At 35.7% G+C, this 22272-nt stretch overlaps 1 protein-coding gene across 6 annotated transcripts in view; it reads left to right on the top strand.

Annotated features, from left to right (window-relative positions):
* Positions 1 to 22272, top strand: part of TBC1D32 (TBC1 domain family member 32) — a 188875-nt gene that overhangs the window by 90868 nt on the left and 75735 nt on the right. For all 6 annotated transcript variants that reach the window (XM_067702240.1, XM_067702242.1, XM_067702241.1 and 3 more), the window contains 4 exons: positions 100 to 188; positions 15626 to 15748; positions 17072 to 17180; positions 17925 to 18021. In XM_067702240.1, coding sequence (XP_067558341.1) covers positions 100 to 188; positions 15626 to 15748; positions 17072 to 17180; positions 17925 to 18021 — 418 coding nt within the window. The remainder of the gene's footprint in view (positions 1 to 99; positions 189 to 15625; positions 15749 to 17071; positions 17181 to 17924; positions 18022 to 22272) is intronic.

Below are 22272 nucleotides of genomic sequence, written 5' to 3' on the forward strand. Positions count from 1 at the left end.
AGCCGAGTTTGAGAACCACAAATCTAAATAAATATTTGTTGATTTGATTTTCTTTAAATGGTTTCAGCCAAGAACAGTCTAACTCAGTCTCTTTTACAGGATATTATTGACAGACTTATAATTTTGAATTCTGAAGCCAAGATTCGTTCTTTATTCAGCTATGAACAATCACACATCTTTGGTCTAAGGTAAGATGCTGAATTTCACTTGATGTTTTCTTATTGCAAAAACAGTTAAGGATATGTTCTATATCCTTTAAAAAAGTATTTAAAATAAGCTAATTTTTAAAGCATGTTTAAATGTAATTTGTCTTCCTGTAATATTACAAAGTAAATTATAATCACTAGATTTTTACGTTTACATATAGTCACTCGGTTTTTAGGTTCTGTACTATCACAGTGTATTTCACTTTTGCTCGATTCATTAGAGGCATTCTGTGGACTATTCAGTTTACTCAGGAGTCAACTGGGGCTTCCCTGGATTGGTGTTGGATTGGACTCCTGCCATAATGTAGTCTTGAAAGAGGCCTAGAAATGGATGATTTATCTTGCCCAAATGTTGCTCCTCAATGTTAATCATACTCTTCAACCCAAGGTTTAAATCTTTTCTGGTTGAATTTATATTCCTTAACATTTAAAAGCAGCTGAATTAAAGAAAGTTTTTACTTTCATAGGTTCATGATTTCCTTTCTACTAGCAAAGTAACTTTTAAAAGTATGAGGGGGAGGGTGTCAGTGAGAATGTTCTACCTAAGAAATAAAGCAATTACTTTTCTAAAATTAGATTTCTCTAATGGTAGTGTATATTATAAGTCTTAAGCCTTTTTTTTTTACATTCATTAATAGCTGAGTTTCATTTTTGGATTTATAGTTCAAAGAAGGTAGGAAAAAAAGCTGCAGCTATTATAGTTCTTTGTGGTGGTATGCTCTTTATCTCAAAACGTACTTTCACATTAAATTTTAACTTTCTGTGAATAGCATCAGATAATCATATAGCAAGCAGTGATGAGGAATTCTGGGGAAAACCTATCAGTAGAATCTCCTTTTGCATAGCAAGTATGTTTCTGAGTTTTCTAATTATAGAACATAGATTTTGGTCTCTTGTTATTAATATGTTGAGTAAATTTTTTTTTCTGTATGTTTTCTTTCTTTTGTAGAGTAATATTTTCTTTTGGTGTTCTTCTGGCAAAATATTTAGCAGTAGGATTTTAAGTCATGTAAAAAGCAATCCAAGAAGTAAAATGCTCCTGGGAATAAAATATATTAATTTGCATAGTGTATGCTTTCTCATAATGTCTAAATGGAAACTAGAAAATTTGCCATCCCATTGTAGATACCTATAATAGCCGTGCAATATAGTGGTCAGCAACATGGACTCTGGAGTCAGTCTGCCTACTGTTTACTAGTTTTGTGAAGTGAGATCTCAGTTACCCATCTGTAAAATGGAGGATAACTATATACTTTTCCTCACAGAGTTACCATGAGACTTACATATGAAAAATTAGAAGGGCTTATAGCAGTGCTTGGCACATAGCAAGCACTATAAAAATGTTAGTAATAGATATAAAGTAGCAGTACTTCGTTTCTTTATATCTGTCTACTTGCTGTATACGGTTTTTGAGTTTTACTTAGGAAATAAATTGACTTCATTTTTTCAGAATCTCAGTAGTCTTCCACATCTGCCAAGAAATGTGCTGTTTACAATATCAGCATTCAGACAAAGAAAATGACAAAACCACTTTTTGAGGAAAAGTTTGTATTTTAATTTTATGTGTCTTTTAACAGATTTTTCTTTGACAAGAAATTTCATGGTATTTTGCAGTCCATTCTTATAATATTCAGTTGTATTTTTAAGTTATGCATCTCAAGTTAACTTTCATTTTTTAAATGAAACTTTCACTTTTCTATGAAAGTTTACTTTCATTTTTAAATGAAACTTTCATTTGTCTATGAAAGTTTACTTTCATTTGTCTACTGTTTCAGTCTAGCATTGGTCACTGAGGTCCAGTGGTGATAATTTAAATCATAGCTTAGTATTATATAAATCTCATGTTTCTATGTATTTCAGATTTTTGCCTGTATCATTTTCTTTCACTCCCACAATTTTTTGTTTTTAATTGTACCGTTCCCTCCCAGTAAGTCATCTCATTAATGTGTTTGATTTCTACATTTAGCATTGCTTTGTTCCATTCACTTTATTTTTTTTCCCCTTGCTTCAGAAATCTAGACTAGCATGATGGTAAGTTTGATACAATTTCTTTAGGTTTACCACAGCTCTTAGATGAGGCTAATTTGGGGCTTAAGGAAATGTGGATTTTCACATTCAACAGCATCACATTCTATTTAAGTTTCTGAATTTTTATTTGCCAAGATCTTCTTACAAATCTTATATTGTAAATGACTAATATACAAGAAGCTTGCTCCTTTGATTAGCCCTCCTATCCTCTTTTTTTCCACTTCCAACCTGTCCTTTTCTACTACTGGTATCAGTGTGCAGACATGCCTTCACATGTCCCATTTTACAATGAAATGAAACAAAACACACGCACGGAGAAACTCCTTGACATCACATCTCTCTGCAGTCAGTGTCCTATTTCTCTGCCTCTTGCAGCAAAATGTATCTATACGAACTGTCCCTACTTGCTCACCTCTGCTTACTCCTCAGCCCCCTTAGATTTGACACTGACTTTACAGTTCTGTCAGAACTGCACATCCTACTCATCTCAAGGTCGCTTATAACTTTTATGCTGATGAATCTAGTGGATTCTTCTCTTGATTCTCATCTTACTGTAAGTAACATTTGACATAATGGGCCATTTCTATGTGAAAGTTCTTTTAGCTTCTGTGATACCACATACTCCTATGGCTGCAGTTTCTCCTCCTTTTCATTCTCTAAGCAACCTCTGAATGTTCGAATACTCAGGGCTTGGTCCTGGGTCCACTTTTTTTCTTTACACGCTGCCCCTAGTTCATCCACTTACTCCTTTGCCTTTAAGTATCATCTGTATGCCAACGGATGCCCCAATTTATATCCCCAATCTAAACTATCATTCTGAGCTACCAGACTCATAATATATGACTGCATCCTGATATCTCAATTCATACATTTCTCAGATATCACAAACTTGTCTAAAATTGAACTGTTGGGTCTTCTCCCACAAAAACAAAACAAATCTTTCATTTCCATCTTATTAAGTGGCCCAACTATCTATTTAGTTGTTCAATATTGAGTCATCTTAACTTTCTTTCTTTGTGTTTCAAACAATAATTTGTTTTTATTATAAAGAAATTAACCAATGCAGGAAATTAAATACAATAAATTAAATGAAATTCCTCCTAACTCTGAAAGTGATATTATTAACACTGAGGAAAATCATTCTAGATGTCTTATATTCATATACAGACAGAAGAATAGCTATATGGAAATATTTTATAAAAATGGAATCATAATATGGTTGCTATTTTAAATTCTAAATGAATTTTATAGAAAAGGAAAAGAAACCCTAGTGAAACAGAAGGAATTGGTGAATTTCAAATAGCTGTTTTTTCACTCCAGAGGTAATTATTTCCCCAGCATTTCCTAGAGCTTAAGAACAAAGATTATGTAAAACACTTCAAGTAGTTTGAGCATTATAATTCACTTTTAGACAGTATGCTCTGTGCTACATGTGGGAGATGTAATAATGTGTAAATGTGATGTGGTTCTCATTCTCTTTAACTTGGCTACCTAGTGAGGAATTGGATTTTAAGATAATGAAAAATGTGAGGTAATTAATGCAGAAGAGAACAGCATCTTTTTTTTTTTTGCGGTACGCGGACCTCTCACTGTTGTGGCCTCTCCTGTTGCGGAGCACAGGCTCCGGACGCACAGGCTCAGTAGTTGTGGCTCACGGGCCTAGCCGCTCCGCGGCATGTAGGATCTTCCCGGACCGGGGCACGAACCTGTGTCCCCTGCATCGGCAGGTGGACTCTCAACCACTGTGCCACCAGGGAAGCCCGAGAATAGCATCTTTATAAAGCTCTTCATCTTCCCATTTTAAATAACTGGCAATTCCAGACTCTATTATGGGCCTGTCAAGGAGCTCCAGAATATCTCCACCTTTCCTGTGTATAATATTTTCCACCTTACTCAGCCTGAACTAATGCTCTGAGTAAGTTAGACTTATCTCCCTCAAGCACAGTGTTTATTATTGCCTCTATACCTGTTTGTCTTGAATATTGTCTTCACTTTTGCTGTCTTTGTACAAATTTGGATCATCCTTCAAGGAAAAGCTTGCTTCATGAATTACTTTCTCCATGACTTATTATTATAAGAACACTCTGATAATTTTCCTGAATGTCCTTTGCCTTTTTTGTCATTCACACATTCTTAATTTTATTTCTGTCTCTGACTGAAACTTAAACTTCCCAAGGGAGTATCATTTTCTTTTACTTTCATGTCTACCACATTGCCAAGTACTTTTTGGTTATTTGTTTAACATTCATTTGCTAAATCTGTTGATTAAAAACAGTTGCCTGGAAACTTTTTTAAAGAAAGTTGTACACTTATTATATGCTGCTGCAAATTATTTTCTTGAACACCTGTCTTTTAAGGGCACTAATTAAGGCACAATGAGGTTTTTGTCCTCGATAATTTGAGCTATAATTAACATGACCTATTAATTTCAGGTGTGTAACATAATGAGTTGATACTTGTATGTATTGTGAAACGGTCACCACAAAAGTCTAGTTAAGATCATCATCATACATAGTTACAGGAATCTCTTTTCTTGTGATGAGAACTTTTAAGATTTACTGTCTTAGCAGCTTTCAAATACGGAATACACTCTTCACCCATTTTGCGCCCCCCCCCCCGCCCTTGGCAATCACCAGTTTGTTCTCTGTATCTGAGTTATTTGGTTTTTTTAAAATAACATGCTTATATACTATGTCTTGATTTTTGAAATTTAGATTTGATCTCTTTTTTGAATACTTTTAAATTTTTTATTTATTTATTTGGCTGCGTTGGGTCTTAGTTGCAACTCTTGGGATCTTTGTTGCTGCGTGTGGGATCTTTGTCGCTGCGTGTGGGATCTTTGTCGCAGCATGCGGGCTCTTTAGTTGTGGCATGTGAACTCTTAGTTATGACATGTGGGATCTTGTTCCCTGACCAGGGCTCGAACCTGGGCCCCCTGCCTTGGGAATGTGGAGTCTTAGCCACTGGACCACCAGAGAAGTTCCTGATCTCCTGTCTTAAAGAATTTCGAGTCTTAGGACTTAGGTTTCCTCTGCTCTCCCTCTCTCCCTGCTCTGTAATTTCATCACAATCTTGATTAAATCACTAGTGGAAGTTTACATTATTGTGTCTATATAAATATTATTCATTTATGGACCAAGTAGTATACTATGACTATTTCCTTTTTGCTACTTTATTTTTTCTGAAGTTAACAATTGCATGGCTTTTTCCCATTCGCTTCATTTTCTGTGTATCTACTAATGTATTTCCAGACTGTCCTAAAAAAAAAATATATATACTACGTCTGCTGCTGCATAACACTTGTATAGTGCTCATTATGTCCCAGGTACTGGTATTAGTTTCACATTTAAATCTCTTAATTTTAGAACCACCCTATCAAATAGGTACTCTAATTAGCTTCATTTTTTAAAATGACTCAGCTGAGCCACAGAAGTTAAGCCTTTTAAGATGACACACCTAGTAATTAATGAAGCTGGTATTTGGACCCAGATGGTCTGGTTCCAGAGAATATAATGCCTGACCCATACATTGCATTGTTTTACAACAGGCGTCCCCAACCCCTGGTACCGGTCTGTGGCCTGTTAGGAACCGGACCGCACAGCAGGAGATGAGCAGTGAGCGAGCCAAACTTCATCTGTATTTACAGCTGCTCCCCATCACTCGTATTACCGCCTGAGCTCCGCCTCCTGTCAGATCAGCGGCAGCATTAGATTCTTACGGGAGCTCAAACTGTACTGTGAACTGTGCATGTGAGGGATCTAGGTTGTCTGCTCCTTATGAGACTCTAATGCCTGAGGCGATCTGAGGCGGTGATGCTAGTGCTGGGGAGCGGCTGCAAATACAGGTTATCATTAGCAGAGAGGTTTGACTGCACAGAGACCATAATAAATCAATTGCTTGCAGACTCATATCAAAACCCTATCAGTGAGTGGCAAGTGAAAACAAGCTCTTGGCTCCCACTGATTCTGCATTATGGTGAGTTGTATAATTATTTCATTATATATTACAATGTAATAATAACAGAAATAAAGTGCACAGTAAGTGTAATGTGCTTGAATCATCCTGAAACCATTCCCCCCCACACCCCAGTCCATAGAAAAATTGTCTTCCACGAAACCAGTCCCTGGTGCCAAAAAGGTTGGGGACTGCTGTTTTGCAACATAAATGTCAAGGGCCTTATAACCATTCTGTCCGATTATATTTTATAGTCTCAAGGTTTTTACATTCTTGAAGGCAGGGACCATATCCTGTTCATATTTGTGAATAATAAACTAAAGGACATCAGGTAATATTTTATCTTTTTTTCTTATATCACATGTGTTTGTACTGGAGGATCTTTTAGCCTTGTATATCAGCCTTCCTGGGATTTCCCTTCACCGTCATCCTGGGAATTGCTTCTTCTCTCTTCTGATTTGGATTCTCTTTTACCTGGGATTTAATTTCCTATTTCTTGGCTTACTCCCATGTTTTGATGGAGATAACTTTTTCAGAAAGGATTGCGGGATGGAGATATTCACAATATAATGTCGGGAGCTACAAAACAAATGGGTAAGTTGTAACTGATTTAGTAGGTCAGCAAAGCTAAAAGTAAATTGGCAGGGAATGCCCAGAAGCAACTTTTTATCACAGTATTCTAGAAACACTAGGAATTAGAGACACCACTGAAAATGGAGATGAAAATAGAGGATTAGGTGTGAAAGTCTAAGATTTTCAATAATAGGATTAGTTCAAATTATAAGATTTAGATATGCCCTCACATTCTCTCAATTCCTACCCACTCAGCCTAGGTTACTGTTCTTCCCAACTTCGGCAGAACATTGGAGGTTTACCTTCTGGAAATCGTGAATCAGAGACAAGTGCAGCTAAGGGAAGCGGTATTGTGTTGAAAAAGATTAAATGTTATTATCTGTCAGTTCAAGAGATATATTATCATTCAATTTCCTCTCCTCCCCAAATTTGTTTTTCTTAGCATTAATAAGGCATTATTTTTCCATCTGCTTAGTTTTTCCCTATGTATCTACCAGTAATATATCTCAAGACTTTTCCTGCAAAAGCATAATAATAATAATGTCAAATATGACAGTGCTTACTGTGTGTCAGGTATTATTCTAAGCACTTGGAGGATTGGTTTAAGAAGATTGGTGGAAGAGGTATATAGATGATCCTCTGAGAATACACTCAGATTGAGGGAGTATTTTTGACTCATGTCAATGCTCTGATCTCTCCTTCTGCAAAGGAGGTAAAATAATCCCTTTTGTTTGGCTCCGCCTCTTTCCTCAGCTACCCTAGTGCTTACTCAGCTGGGCTTATGACCAAAGTAGACATGGTGGCAGGGGCTAGACATTGTTTATCAAATAAGGATCAAAAAACAGGAATATTTATTTAACAAAGAGAACATGGATTTGCTCCAAAATGTTAGGAGACCATGTGTGTATCTTGTATTGCCCCTTGCTAGAAGCTCCGTATAGTATCTAATCAGCCATTAAGTTTGAACATTGAATCTGCTGGATTAAAGGCTCAAGTGATAGAGTTTCTAGATTTGGAGCCTGCCTCAGATCTTATTCTAGCCTCTAGGTCACATAAAGTTCATAGTTAGGGGTTACTTGATATAAATCAGAGAAGCATACCCAAATATTGTAGGTGTTGCTTCTAAAACTCACAGAGGCTAAAATCATGCATTATGTCACTTCCTTGGTGGTAAATAGTATAAGATTTAATAATACATCATGTATATTACATGTGATATCTTGACATTCTAGGGCACTAGAACTCAGAAACTTCACTGAGATGCCAATGAAATGTCCCAGTTTTTTGGATCTCTCACTCTCTGGCACACCTATTTTTTTTTTTTTTTTTTTTTTTTACTAAAACATGTAGAATGCCAGATACTTCCTTTTCACCTAGGTCCAGTTAACATATCATCGGTAGAGTAGTTTTTCATGATGACCTGAGGGATGATAGGACAGTCAAGGCTGCCCTGGACTAAATTTTGTTACAATGAAAGATGTGTTACTGTCCATGTTGGGTGAAAGCAGACTGCTCCTGGTATTCACATTGGCCAAATTAGCAGTATCTTCTCAGTTAGAGGCTTTGTTAATTTACTCTCCTAAGGAGACTTCATCCTGATTATGTCTTTTGTTACATATAATTAACAGATACACTAAGGCAGGAAACATGTGCAGACTGAGCAATGCAGTATAAAGTGTCTAATAAAGATAGGGACTTAGCCTTCAGTGCCTGAGGTGAGATGAGAAAGCTGTTATTAGATGTCATCAATAAACCTGACTCAAATAAGGCAGTAGATTTTTTTTTTTTTTTTTTGGCGGTACGCGGGCCTCTCACTGTTGTGGCCTCTCCCGTTGCGGAGCACAGGCTCCGGATGCGCAGGCTCAGTGGCCATGGCTCACGGGCCCAGCCGCTCCGCAGCATGTGGGATCTTCCCGGAACGGGGCACGAACCCGCGTCCCCTGCATCGACAGGCGACTCTCAACCACTGCGCCACCAGGGAAGCCCAGGCAGTAGATCTGATTGAATATCAACACAGGTATACAAATTCTTTCATGGAGTTACTACAGGGGCCTGGATCCTTTCCCACTTTAAATAGTCATGTCATGCCTCCAAAAGCTTTGCTGCAGGCAGACAAACTCTTATGTCTTCACCACCTTCAAACAGCAACACCATATCCCTGAGTGCTAGACTGTTTGGGTTCCTGGGAACCATAAGGCTATAATAGTGTCTGTAATATTTGCACATTGCTTAGGATTGTATGAAATAGAGAATGAATAGCTAAGGTCTGTGATTACTGTCTGTCTTTTGGTGTACAGAAACTTCTCTTATTTTGATGAAAGTAACCTATAACACCTAACAACCTGAGGGGGTTTGTGCCTGGGGTAGGTAGACTCCATCTAATTCTGTGTTCTGAGAGAGAGATACACATACATATTCACAAACACTTTGAAATTTCTTCTGTGAAACTTACCGTTGATATCTTTACATTAACTTTATTTTTAATACTTTATCTGTCCATAAAAAACTGAAAATATACCATTAAAGCACTTATCCAGTAATGAATTTGGATTCATCTTGGATAATTGTTGATTTTCTTTGGAATACTTCTTGATATAACTAACTTTATGTTTGAAATAAGCAGCAGATTTTTTTCTTAACTTCGAGAAATTTGGGTTGGGGCCAACAAAACTTAAACTTCACAATTTGTTACTTGTAAGCCTAATAATATGTAAGTTTTGAAACATGTTTTTATGGTCACTTTTCAAAAATTAATGGATATAAAATAATCTGCACACAACACTCCAATTCACTTTGTAAACCTAGCCTCATGGTTAGGCTAAAAACATGGTCTTACTCAACTGGCTTTTTCTTCCATGTTTACTGTAGCTGCTAGCTTATACAAATATGCTGATATAATTAATGAAACATTAAGATCTGTTTATTAGATGGTTACATGATTGAGTAGTAAATGGCACTCATTGTTATCAAGGCTTTTATGCATAATTATTAAAGTATGCATTGTTTTATTGGTGTTTTCGATTTGTTCATTTATTGCACACGTTTATATTTCTTATAGATATAATGCTATACTTTTTCCCATTATCCACCCAAGCATGACACAAGTTTTTTATGAAATATTAAAAATATAAATCCTGCATAAAATATAAACATAAATTTAGCAAAGTGTTGTAGAATAAATGTCTACATAAAATCCCAGTCAAGTAAACAAAGAGAACTTACTAGTACTCTGCATTTGTTGATCATGACTGCCTCCCATCTCCCTAATGGGTAACCACTATTCTGACTTTTATGGTATTTACTACTTTATTTTATATTTTTACTACTTAGTTATGTATTTCCAAAAAAATACATTTAATTTTGTTGCTTTTTGGGCTTTATTTTAGTGGTAGCATAGACTGTATACTCTGTGACATCTGACCTTTTATATGTAGCATTATGTTTCTAAGGTCAATACTCATTGCTATATGATATTCCATAGCATGAGTATACTGTGTTTTGTTTATATATTATGCTACTAGCAGACGTTTGAGATACTTATAGTTCTCTAGTTTTGGCTATTATAAACAACTACACGTGGAACATTAGCTACGTATCTCTGTGTGCATATATATACATACTTTTTTTGTGTGTTACAGAAAAGGTATCTAAATATTCAAAGGTATGTTTTTGAACTTCCTATTCTATTCAGTTGGATTTTGTTCATCCTTGTACAAATATTAGATTCTGTTAATTACTATAGCTTTATAATATGTTACAATAATTGATAGGGTGATTGTTCCCACTTGGTTCTTTTCCAAAAATATCGTGGCTACTTTTAGTCCTTTTTTTTCCATACAAATTTTAGAATCATCTTGTCACACAAACCAGCCCACTGGGATTTTAATTATCCTTGGATTGAATCTACAGATAAATAGTGAGTGAACTGACATCTTTATACTGAGTTTTCCAATCTGTAAACATTGTATATATCTCCATTTTATTTAAGTATTCTCTAATTACTCTCATTAGGACATTGGGGTTTTTTTCATAGGTCTTATATTTCTTTTGTTAGTTTAATATTTGTAGCCTTATGTTCCCCAGTATATACTACAGTATGTGGCAATATCACCCAGTGGTTTAAGAGCATGGACTCTGGAACCACATCATCAAAGTGATTTTAGACAAGATTCGTAACCTCTCTATGCCTCCATTTCTTCGTATGTGAAATGGAGACAGTAACTCTACCTTCCTTGGAGTTATTGTGAGACTAAATATGTCACATAAATTTAGGACGTGGTAAGCACCATATCTGAGATTAATGTCTGAGACTGTATAGATATACCAATTATTAATTCATTTAACTATTCTCCTTTAAATGCTTTTAGGTTGTTAGTGGAGCCATTTTGTTGAACTCTTACCACAAACTTTGTGGCTTAAAACATCACACACTTACCTCAGTTTCTCTCTACTTGGTTCTCTCTGCTTGGTTCCTTGTTCATAGTCTTACAAGGCTACAATCAAGGTGTCAGATGGGGCTGTGATCTCTTTTGAAGCTCAATCAGGAAAGTATCTGTTTCCAAACTCACAGATTTTTGGCAGAATGTAGTTCCTTATGGTTTTAGGACTGAAGGTCATATTTTCTTGCTGCTTAGAGGCTAGAGGCCTTGCAGCTTCGTTAATTGAAGTCTGCCCTCAATTCTTAGAGGCTACCTGTAGTTCCTTGCCACGTGGTTTCTCCAGTATGGCTGCTTGCTTCTTCAAAGCCAGCAGAGTAGAGAGACTCCAGCGAGAATGGCATACTGTTCTTCAAACATGCCAGTCATGCTCTCAGCCTTCAGTCCCTTGCTCAAGCTGTTTGCTCTCCCTTGGAACGTTTATCCCTCAGATAGCTCCATGGCTTGTTTCTTCATTTCTTTTAGGTCTTTACTCAGGTGTCACCTTCTTGCTGAGGTCTTTCCTAACTACCTTATTTGAAATTGCGTACAGTGATCTATCCCCACTGCTCTCTTGTTACAACTCCTTATTCACTTCCCTGCTTTAGTTGTATCCATGCTGTGTTTTTGTTGTTGTTGTTGTTACTGTTACCCTCCTCTAGTATTTAGCATTCCATAAAGACTGGGATTTTTGTGCATGTGTGTTCAGTGAGGTATCCTTGGCACTTAAAACAGTAATAGGCACTTAGTAGGTATTCAACCAATATTTCTTAAAATCAAGTAAATTGAATTTTATGTCATGGGGAAGGATAGTTTCCAAATAAACAGTTTTATCATCTTCTGATAATGAACATCATTATTTCCTTTCAGATAGCATTCCTCTTTTTCTTATCTTTTTTGCATTGGCTTAAACTTCTAAAACAATGCTAAATAATGGACAGTTTTGCTGTTTTCATGACCTTAATGGGAATGCTATTTTTTGGAGGACAGGGAGTAGAGAGTGGTTGAATCTTAGATTAAGTAGCTTTCAAGCATCTGGTCAGATGATTATATATTTTCTATTACATATAGATGTCATGAATTATATCAGGAGATGTTTCAATATTAAACTATCCTTTTCTTCCTGGAATGAACGGTGCTTGATCACAGTATGCTATTCTTTTAATTTACTGCTGGATCAAATTTGCTAACCTTATATTATTCCTAGTATTTGTAGGATTTTAAAAGTCTTACATCGTTTGTTAAAGTTTCTATTTACTCATTCTCTAATGAGAATTCAGTCCAGGCATGGATCCGCTTTCAGAGCTACTCTAATTCACCTTGGATCGTCTAATTGTCCATCTATAGTCTATAGACTCCTCTTTTCAAATCATAAACTAGAGGATGTTGAGGTTATTTTCATTACCTGTTCACTGATTTAGTAACCTAAAGAAAGTAGAAAGGTTACTAGGTCCTCCCTAAACCTTTATAACTTAAAGCTTTATTACCTAGTTTGGTGACAACTTGATCCTTCTTATTTTTCTAACAAAACATCTAAAGTCATCCTTGGTATCTTTCTTCTTTCTGCTCCACATATTCCGTCCACCAGGAAATTCTGTCTGCCTTTGACATATTTTAAATTCCTCTATATATTTGCATCTGTTTGAATTTTCGTTTGTTTATTCATGCCATTACTACACTTTTAAAATTTTCACAGCTTTGTAATGTGTGTTACTATCTGGTGTTAGACCTCCTCCCAGTATTGCTTCATTGTCCTGCTGGTATTGAATGTTGCTGTGGGTATATCTGAGAACAGCTTGATTCCCTTCCCCCCAACCCCAACTCTGTTAGTGACTTACCTTTTTCCCTGGATACCCCAGTGGTTCTTTCTCTAAGTCTAATAGCTCTGTCTCAGTGTTGACCCTTTTGGTTCAGTTTACCCTGGACATGCTGTCAAGGTTGCTTTTCTCTTGGAATTTGACTAGTATCTCTAAAGATGTATCCTGTTAGGTTATTTCTGTTTTCTCTTCAAGAAATCAGTAGTTTAAATTCTTTATTTTCATTATGTTTTTCACACTCTCATTCTGTTCCCTGTATCATTTATTGTGCTTTTAGCAGCATCTGTTCTTTTTTGCTATTTCTAATTGTGCATTAATTTCTGTGACACTTTTGTTCTTCTGCTTCTTTCCTTAGCTCTGCCAGTTCATGTTTTATCTTTTCTGGTTGTTTTGCTGTTTCTTTCCTGTGCTTATACAGCTCTACTTTGTGCAAAGAGCTTATTGGAGACTACTGCTTTATGAAACTTTTCAGTTGAGAGATAATTGCAATATAATATTCTGTAAGTTATACAACCTGTTGATTTGATACATTTATATAACTTAAAGAATTCACGGACAATTATTTGGTCATAGTTTTGGAGTGTATAATGGCTGCCCTGTGTGTTTGTATTTGCCATCTGCTTATCCTGTTATTTCCTCCTTTTTCTTGGAGCACCTTTGTATGCATCCTGTGGTATTTGTTTTTGGAGGAGTGTGAGTTCTTTCACCATCAGCTGTTTACATGAGGCTCGTGTTGAAGAGAAGTTATGGTCATGTTCCCAGTTAGTTGAACTTTTTCTGTGGGCCTGAGTTTTCGGTCTGTGTATGTTTTTGTGTTGTCCCTGCCAATCTCACTATGCGTGTAGTCAGTTTTAATTATTAATAATTGTCTCTATAACCTGTAACCAATAACTAATAATTGATTTGTCTGTGACTCCATGTTCTACCTTGTTTCTTCTATTACTACGAACCATAATAGGACCAGGGATCTTCCTGCCTCTGTCTCGTGTATCCTGTTTCCACTATTGTAAACAGAGAGTTTCATCTTAGTATACTCCTCATTTCTGAAAATTTTGTTTTTATGAATTTTTTTGAGAAATTAATTCTGTTGTTTTTCATGGGCAGCCATGACATCCTTTCTCAGTTTCTTTCCTTCCCATAGTGGTCTTTGCCCAATTTTGATTGCCCTTGACTGTCTTTCAGCTCATTTTGTGGCTAAACATTTTTATGATCTTTTCCTTCCTTCTCAATCCTTGGGGTTATTTCTAGGCTGAGAAAAGGGAAATACCAACTTACACTACCATCTTTAAACTAGAAGTCTAAGTATTCTTTTCATTTTATCTAGCACAAATGTTCTTACTTTTATAAACTAAGTATGGAACATTTCTCTAAATTGATAGTAGATTTTCCCTTAGTTTTGGATAAATTTGGTTATTTTAGCCAGGTTCTGGGGAGTGATATTGAATTGCCATTTTTGACTGTTAAATGCATCCACCAAACATTTTTCTATTTATGGATGCTATTGACTAGATAAAACATGTGATTGCACCAAAATTCAAAAACTGTAAAAGATATACTGTGAGAAGTATATTCCCTTCAGTCTGTCAGATTCCAACCACCGCCCCCACCCCGCCCAGCTAACAACTCTTACCAGTTTCTTTTTTGTCTTTAGAGAGGGATTCTACGTAGAAACAAATATGTACTTAAATATGTATTCAAATGTTTCTCCATTTTGGTTCAAATGCTACCACTATGCACGTCTTGTGCCTCTTCTTTTTTACTTAACATACCTTGGAGATAGTTCCTGTGTGACTCAAAATGCATTCTCACAGTTTTTGGTTGAATCATGATCAAAACAAAATCTTCACATTCATTTTATTTTTCTTTTAATTTATAACTTCCTTTATCCCCTCTTTTTTTTATGAACATTTTTTTTCCAGAAGAAATATATAATGTGTAGTATTCTCCAAATTCTGGTTTTTGTGTTGACTGTTTCCCTCTTGTGGTGTCTTTTTACATATTTCTCTGAGCCTTGTATCAGTATAAACTGATAATGAGATATCTAGGATTGGTTAGTTTCAGGTTCTGTTTTTTTGGCAAGAATATTTTGTAGATGGTGCACTCACTGTACATCCTCTTGCATCACAATAGGAGCCTCATGATTTCTACTTTTAGTAATGTTAAGATAGATCATTGTGTTTTGGTGTTCTCAGCTTTATCTGACAATTATAAAGTTAGCCATTGACATTTCACCTAATAAATATTTCCTGGATTGGTAGCAAGATGATTCTGTCATTCCTTCTGTATTTAATTGAGTAAAAAGTGGTGGCAATTTGTAGTTTTTATAGATTTGCTAATGTTCCCTAATTAATTTTTAAATTAAGTATCAGTTGAGAATAAAATTTATTATTCCTAGATGTAGATAAATTTTTAAAGTAGATTAGAAATAACCCATGGTCTTTAAATGATATTTCAATTAGAAAATTTTTTGAGGTCAATTATTCAAAATGATTAAAAATATATCTGAAATAACTACCTGATTTTTCTTACAAAATTTTTATTTCCATTTCTCTTGGTTTGAGACACCAAGAAAGTTTCTAAACTTTTAGGATATATTTTTGAAAATCTACTTTTATTGTTCCTTTTTATTTAGGTTATTAAGTGTGGTATGCTGTGATCTAGACACTCTTCTCCTATTGGAGGCTCAGTATCAAGTATCTGAAATGTTACTAAATGCTCAAGAAGAAAATACCTTAGAGACCTCTGACAGTCACAGGTAAAAAAATAATAATAATAATAAAATAATTAAGAGACAATAACAGCTTTCTTTACAGATGTTCTGTTGAGGCAGTAATTTTCTGTACAGTTTATTTAATGTTTTTCCATTATCTGAATTCAGTAGATTTAAATAAGAGTAAAAGGCAATAAAGCATAAATGTCACAGTTAAAAAGATTGTAGACAATGTTCTTGGAGACAGCTTACAGAGTACTACTTTTTAAGTTTCTGTTTAGTTTTTTGTTTTTTAGTTAAGTCCTAACTTTATTAAGTTGTATCAGCTTTAAATTCAGACTCGTGAAAGATGACTCATTAAACAAAACGTTTGATTTTTGTGTCCCTTATAGAGGCAATTTTTACTTCATTCTCTTAATTATGTTAGTTCATAGTTATAAATTCTGATTATTGCAAAATGAGGTTATGGTAATATCTTGAAAACTTTTTTCTATTAATATGTCATACTTACTATTACCTTGATTCGGTTGACATATCTTGAACACACATTCAATAGCTGGCATTGTTTTTGTGTCTGTAATTTAAAAAAAGTGTGCCTCCACTCTAGCTAGACCTTGGAAAAATAGTACAGAATACCAGGCCACATTACTGAATACTCTAGGTTTGATATAGAAGGATATTATTAACAGCTGCAGGAAGTGTGGAGGATACAAAGTGAAGAATTTGAATTAAGTCACTGGATCTAGAACTTAAGGGAACTTTGGCTAAGAATGTGGTTTCCCTGGTGGCACAGTGTTAAGAATCTGCCTGCCAATGTAGGAGATACGGGTTCGAACCCTGGTCCGGGAAGATCCCACATGCCACGGAGCAACTAAGCCCGTGTGCCACAACTAGTGAACCTGCGTGCCACAACTACTGAAGCCTGCACGCCTAGAGCCTATGCTCCACAACAAGAGAAGCCACGGCAATGAGAAGCCCACGCAAGGCAGAGTAGCCCCGGCTCTCTACAACTAGAGAGAAAGCCTGCGCACAGCAACAAAGACCCAACGCAGCCAAAAATAAATAAAATGAATAAATCTAAAAATGTGATAGAGTTGGTGTGGAAATAATGCACATCTTAATCCCATTTCTTTATAACATGTGACATTTATCAAGGAAATATTCTTAATCTCATTCATCTCATTGTATGAATTATATCTCCAATTCTTTGCTCTGTAGCTAAGAAAGCTGTAAGATAAAAAGTGAATTTATTTTTCAGACTCTTCTATAGAAATTGTATTGCTTTTTTCTTCTACTTTCCACTGACATGATCTTAAAATAAAATCATATTCAATTAAGGCAGTAACAATTGATATATTTATTTTTCAGAGATTTTATAATTGATAGCTTATCAGTGGAGAGAAATCATGTTCTTGTTAGAATAAATCTTATTGGGGGGCCAATGGAACGAATTTTGCCTCCAAGGATACTAGAGAAGGTAAGTGGGGTAAAGAGGAGGGGGGAATGTTTTTCTGACATTTTGAAGCAAGGTAGCCAGCTCAAGTGACAATAAACAACTTCTGAATATCCACATCACAGAATTGAACTTTTGTTACTAGAAAAACTTTAGGATGCAAGTAAATACTTTCTAATGAAAATAGCATTCTTCAAGGCAAGGTGTCTTGAGTGGTAGTTTGTGTTGCAGAGTAGGATATTCTTTTATTAAAAACTTCTCATTTTCCTTGTGTGTCTTTGAACACATATTAACATTTTTTCACTTTTAATATCTTTCCCCTTCATGATACCTGCTTTTTATTAGATGACTAATTCTCATTGTGTTTCATTGGCTATATTGAGTACCTCTCGTTTCATCAGTATCCATAGAGTTTGGTTTTCTCTTGAAGGGTTTTTTTGTTATTTTTACTGTTGTTGTTATATTAAGTACTTCACTCCAAGAATGGTGAGCTAGAAATGATTGACAGCATAGGAGAAATAGTTTTGTGAGCAGTCTAGTTGCTACAACAAGTTATCATATTTGTCTTTAGTACTTATTTAACGTTGTTTCTATATTTCATTTTAGTTAGTATCCATTAGAGTGTTGAATTATGATGTCAGATAGCTTTTGGTTAGTTATGCTACAACTCTGGAATTTATGAAACAAAAGCCAATTTAAGTGATATTTCAGAAAGTCTTAAAATTTAATATTAAACTACTTCCTAAAGTCATCTGTCTTCTTTTTTAGGGTGATGATCCATATCCTTGGCCAATGTTTTCATCATACCCTTTACCAGACTGCTATTTGTCAGACAGAGTTACGAGAAATGCTGATCTAAAACAAGGTAAAACATTTACCATCAAGTGCCATGTTTTACTGCTTTTTATTTTTGTTATAATTTGAAAAAAGATAAAGTATTATGAAGGGAGATTAATACTATTTTTCATTCAGCTCATATACCTGAATCCATATATGTCTGTTTCTTTGTAAGTTTTCATGATTTCACATGTTCCTTACTAAATGAATATTTGTATGATGCTGAATAGTTCTTATCAGAACTATTTTTTTTGCTTTAAAAAAGGGAATTAGTGATTTTCGATGAATTAATTCTCGATACGTAGAACTTTATTCCACAGATTAATATTTTTTAATATCTGTGTGCCATACGTAAGTCCTGTGTGCTCAGGACTTAAAATATAAATGTTATATAAATATAATAAAATTAAAATTCTGATATTTTTGACCTTTTAGGGAATACATTCAAGTAATTAGACAATTGTATGGTAGTACCGTGTGATAGGAACTAAATATATAGAAAAATGTGTAGCCTGCTAGGGTAGCACATAAGCAGATGCTCTTCCAAAGAGCACTGAGTTTAAAGTGAGACGTGAAGTAGGTGTTTTCTGGGTATTAGAAGAGCGTTTTTGACAGAGGAAACAGCAGTGAGACTAAAAGGAGCAAATTATATTAAGAAACATGAGTAGTTCAAGGATGTATGAGATTTGGACTGTGAGGACAAGAGTGACCAGAGATAAGTCTTAGGCAGGTAAGCCAAGTTCAGCCGTAAGACCAGGGTACCTCAAGTTCAGGTATTTAGACTTTATCATAAGAGCAATAAAAATTCAAGCAGTTTTTAGACTTGAGAATTCTAAGATGAAATATGAAGATTTTAAACCATTAATTTGAGAAGTTAAATCTTAATATCAACATGATCTCCTTGTACTATCAAACTTGCATTGGAAAGAAATAACGTATATAATTCATTTCATGTAGGTTAGATTCCACAGAGTGGTTGTTGAAAAATAAGAAATTTTTCTTCTATGTGAGGCTTCATAAGCCACTTACTTTTCCCAGTGTTTACTTGCCTTAAATCAATCAATAGAGGCCATCAATTGATACATGTTTTTATTTCTATCCAGTGTTTAAGATATACACTGTGTATCTCACAATTGCATGGAGACAAATTTCTATTTGTTTTCTGTCTACCTAGGTTAGGGAAAGAGAATGTGAGGGATTTTTAAAAGTTTTTAATACTTGTCTTTTTAATACACTTTTAAAATTTTGTCGTATGTTTTTCTCGTGTGACCTAATTCAGAGATGTGGGAGCAATATTAAGTATTTTTCAAGAAGAAACTCTTAAAAGAATATCATTTTGGACTCTTACCACTGACTTGCATCTTTCAGTGAACCCAGTCTTTTATGTCTTCCTCTCCTACTTTCAGTCTTTTTAATCAGTCTTTATATTTTGTCATTCTGTCTTTAGGTTTCATTATGTATTTGCCTCCTCATTCCTTTATTCAACATGTTTCTTGAGTGCTGATTATCAGGTACTTCACTAAGCACCGGATATAAGATGATGTATAGCATATGATCTATTCTTCGTGCCTCAACCATTCAGCCCTTTTCCTTGTTACCATATAGCATCATTACCTTTGCTAAATTTCACTTGGAAACAAATATATCTTTTCTTTTGAACAGCAAATTCATTCATTGTCAGTCTTACTTTGTGACTGCCATATTAGATAGTTTGTTTCTTCAAAGTATAATAGTTTGATAAAAAATATATGCTTTATTTTAAAATGACCAAGGCAAACAAATCAGAAAGTAAGATTAAATGGATAGTTCCCTGAGAAGGAAAAAAAAAAAAAAAATCGATTCCTAGGAATCGGTGCTCAGAGGAGTATAATTTTTTTCCCTGCTCTACTCTTATAAGTGATTTAGAAAAGGGAGTAATAATAGCTTATCTGTCTAGCCCAGAAGATAACTGCAGAATGGTTATTAACCTCTAGTAAGCCTGTAATGCTGCCAGGCAGTCAGTCATATAGTGTGTCCACAGGTCCATTTACTCTCCTAGTCTCCTAGATGACTGTTTTCAAATATTCTCTTTCATCAAACCTTCCTAACCTCTTCCCAATCTTTCCTATCAGATGATAACTCTGTTTCCTTTTTTTTTTAAACTGAGGAAATAGAAACAGTCAGCTTCCATGTGCTCCTGATACATGTCAGCTCACTCGGCTGCATCTGTGCCAATTTAGATTTTGTATTACTATGAATAAAACTGCAAATGTTAATTACAAAGTCCAGTTTCTCCATTTGTGCCCTGCATTCCATCCTCTTTTTTGCAAAGATATTGCTTTTAACAGTTCTCCCTTTTTCTTTATTGCTTTTTTTGTGGGTGGGGGTTGGGTGTGGATCTCCACTATAGCTTTCCTACAGGCCAGCAAGCATGCTGTTAATTTTTCCATATTTAAAATATCTTCTTTTGAATTTACTTTCCCCTCTCTACAATCCCATTTCTGTCCTTCTCCTGCAAAATTCCTTGAAGGAGTTGTCTAATCTTAATATTGTAGTTATTCTCTTTCCATGCTCTCTTGAATCCACTTGAAAGCTAATCAGGCTTTCACTCTTACCATTCTACCATGATTAAATCGACAGGTCAGATCTCATCCTCATCCTACTACACCCAGCATTAAAACTTAAAATGTTTGGGGCTTCCCTGGTGGCTCAATGGTTGAGAGCCCACCTACTGGTGCAGGGGATGCGGGTTCCTGCCCCGGTCCGGGAGGATCCCACATGCGGCGGAGCAGCTGGGCCCGTGAGCCATGGCCGCTGAGCCTGCGCGTCCGGAGCCTGTGCTCCACAACGGGAGAGGCCACAACAGTGAGAGGCCCGTGTACCGCAAAAAAAAATAAATAAATAAAACTTAAAATGTTTGATGCCTCTCTTTTTTGAAACATTTTCTTATTTGGCTTTCAGAAAGTACATTATCTAATTTTCTTCCCCCCTGCTGCATTTCTGGCAAATTCTTCATCTCTTTTGTTGGATCTTTCACATCTGTCCAACCTCTAAACTTCGGAGTGCCCCAGGTCTCAGTTCTTTTTTTTTTGTTGTCTGTACTTATTCTTTTGGGGATTTTGTCTAGTCTCATGACTAAGATACCATCCAGTACACTCTGATTTATATCTTAAACCCGTATTTCTACTTGACTCTGTACTCATATCAGTTTACTTGACATCTTTACTAGGACGGTTAATAAACATATCAAATTTAACACGTCTGAGATAAATTTCTGATACGTGGTATTCTTCCTCATTTCAAAAAGGACAACTTTATGCTTCCAGTTCTTTAGGCAATAAACCTGAAGGTTTTCTTTGACTCCTTCTGTCTTCATAACCCCACATCTAATGTGTCAGCAAATGCTCTTGATCCTTCATATCGGAAATAAAACCACTTTTCACTCATCTACTACCACCCTCGTCTCTCACCTGTATTATTGTAGTAACCTGTTCAGTTTGTTTCCAACACAGCAGCCACAGGAATGGCTACTGAAATGTGGGTTGGATCATTTAACTCCTCTACTTGAAACCCTCTCATGACTCCACTATAGCCTACAAGGCCCAACTCATTTGTGCCTGCCTTTCTGTCACATGTTCTGTTTTAATTTAGTACAATTTCAATTTTCTTTATTTAACTTCATATTTTCCCACCATATTGGACAGCAACTTCTAGCTGCCTTTCTGTTTGTACCTAAAACACAAGTGTTTGAATAAGGCATTATTCTCAATTTAACAGCAGTACCTAATACTTCCTCCTAATAGTGGTCCTGGCATTATTGTGGTTCTTGTTAAGCAGGAGAGAATGATCTAGGTACCAGTCAGTGGATAGCCAAAGAGGTACCTCAGGAAGCGATTTTGCATAGGTACGTACTGAGTCAAATATGAATCAAATATATGTCATTCTGGTATTGCCGATGTATCACTCACCCTATACTCGTAGAAGAATGGCAGAAAATGGGAGAGGAAATCAGAAGCACGTCTGATTTTGATAGTACGTAAGAGAATACAGTGATGATATCTCTGTAACCTCAGTGAGAATAATGGAGCCAAACGTATTTCTAGCAGATACAAGTCTAAATTGAAAGTAATGTTCCTGGTTAAACTGTTCAATGTTAAACATTAATTATGCATTTAAAAATACTATTTAAGCAGGCTTCCCTGGTGGCGCAGTGGTTGAGAGTCCGCCTGCCGATGCGGGGGATGTGGGTTCATGCCCCGGTCCGGGAGGATCCCACATGCCACGGAGTGGCTGGGCCCGT

Source organism: Pseudorca crassidens, chromosome 13 (genome assembly GCF_039906515.1).
Source record: "Pseudorca crassidens isolate mPseCra1 chromosome 13, mPseCra1.hap1, whole genome shotgun sequence".
NCBI classification, from domain to species: Eukaryota; Metazoa; Chordata; class Mammalia; order Artiodactyla; family Delphinidae; genus Pseudorca; species Pseudorca crassidens.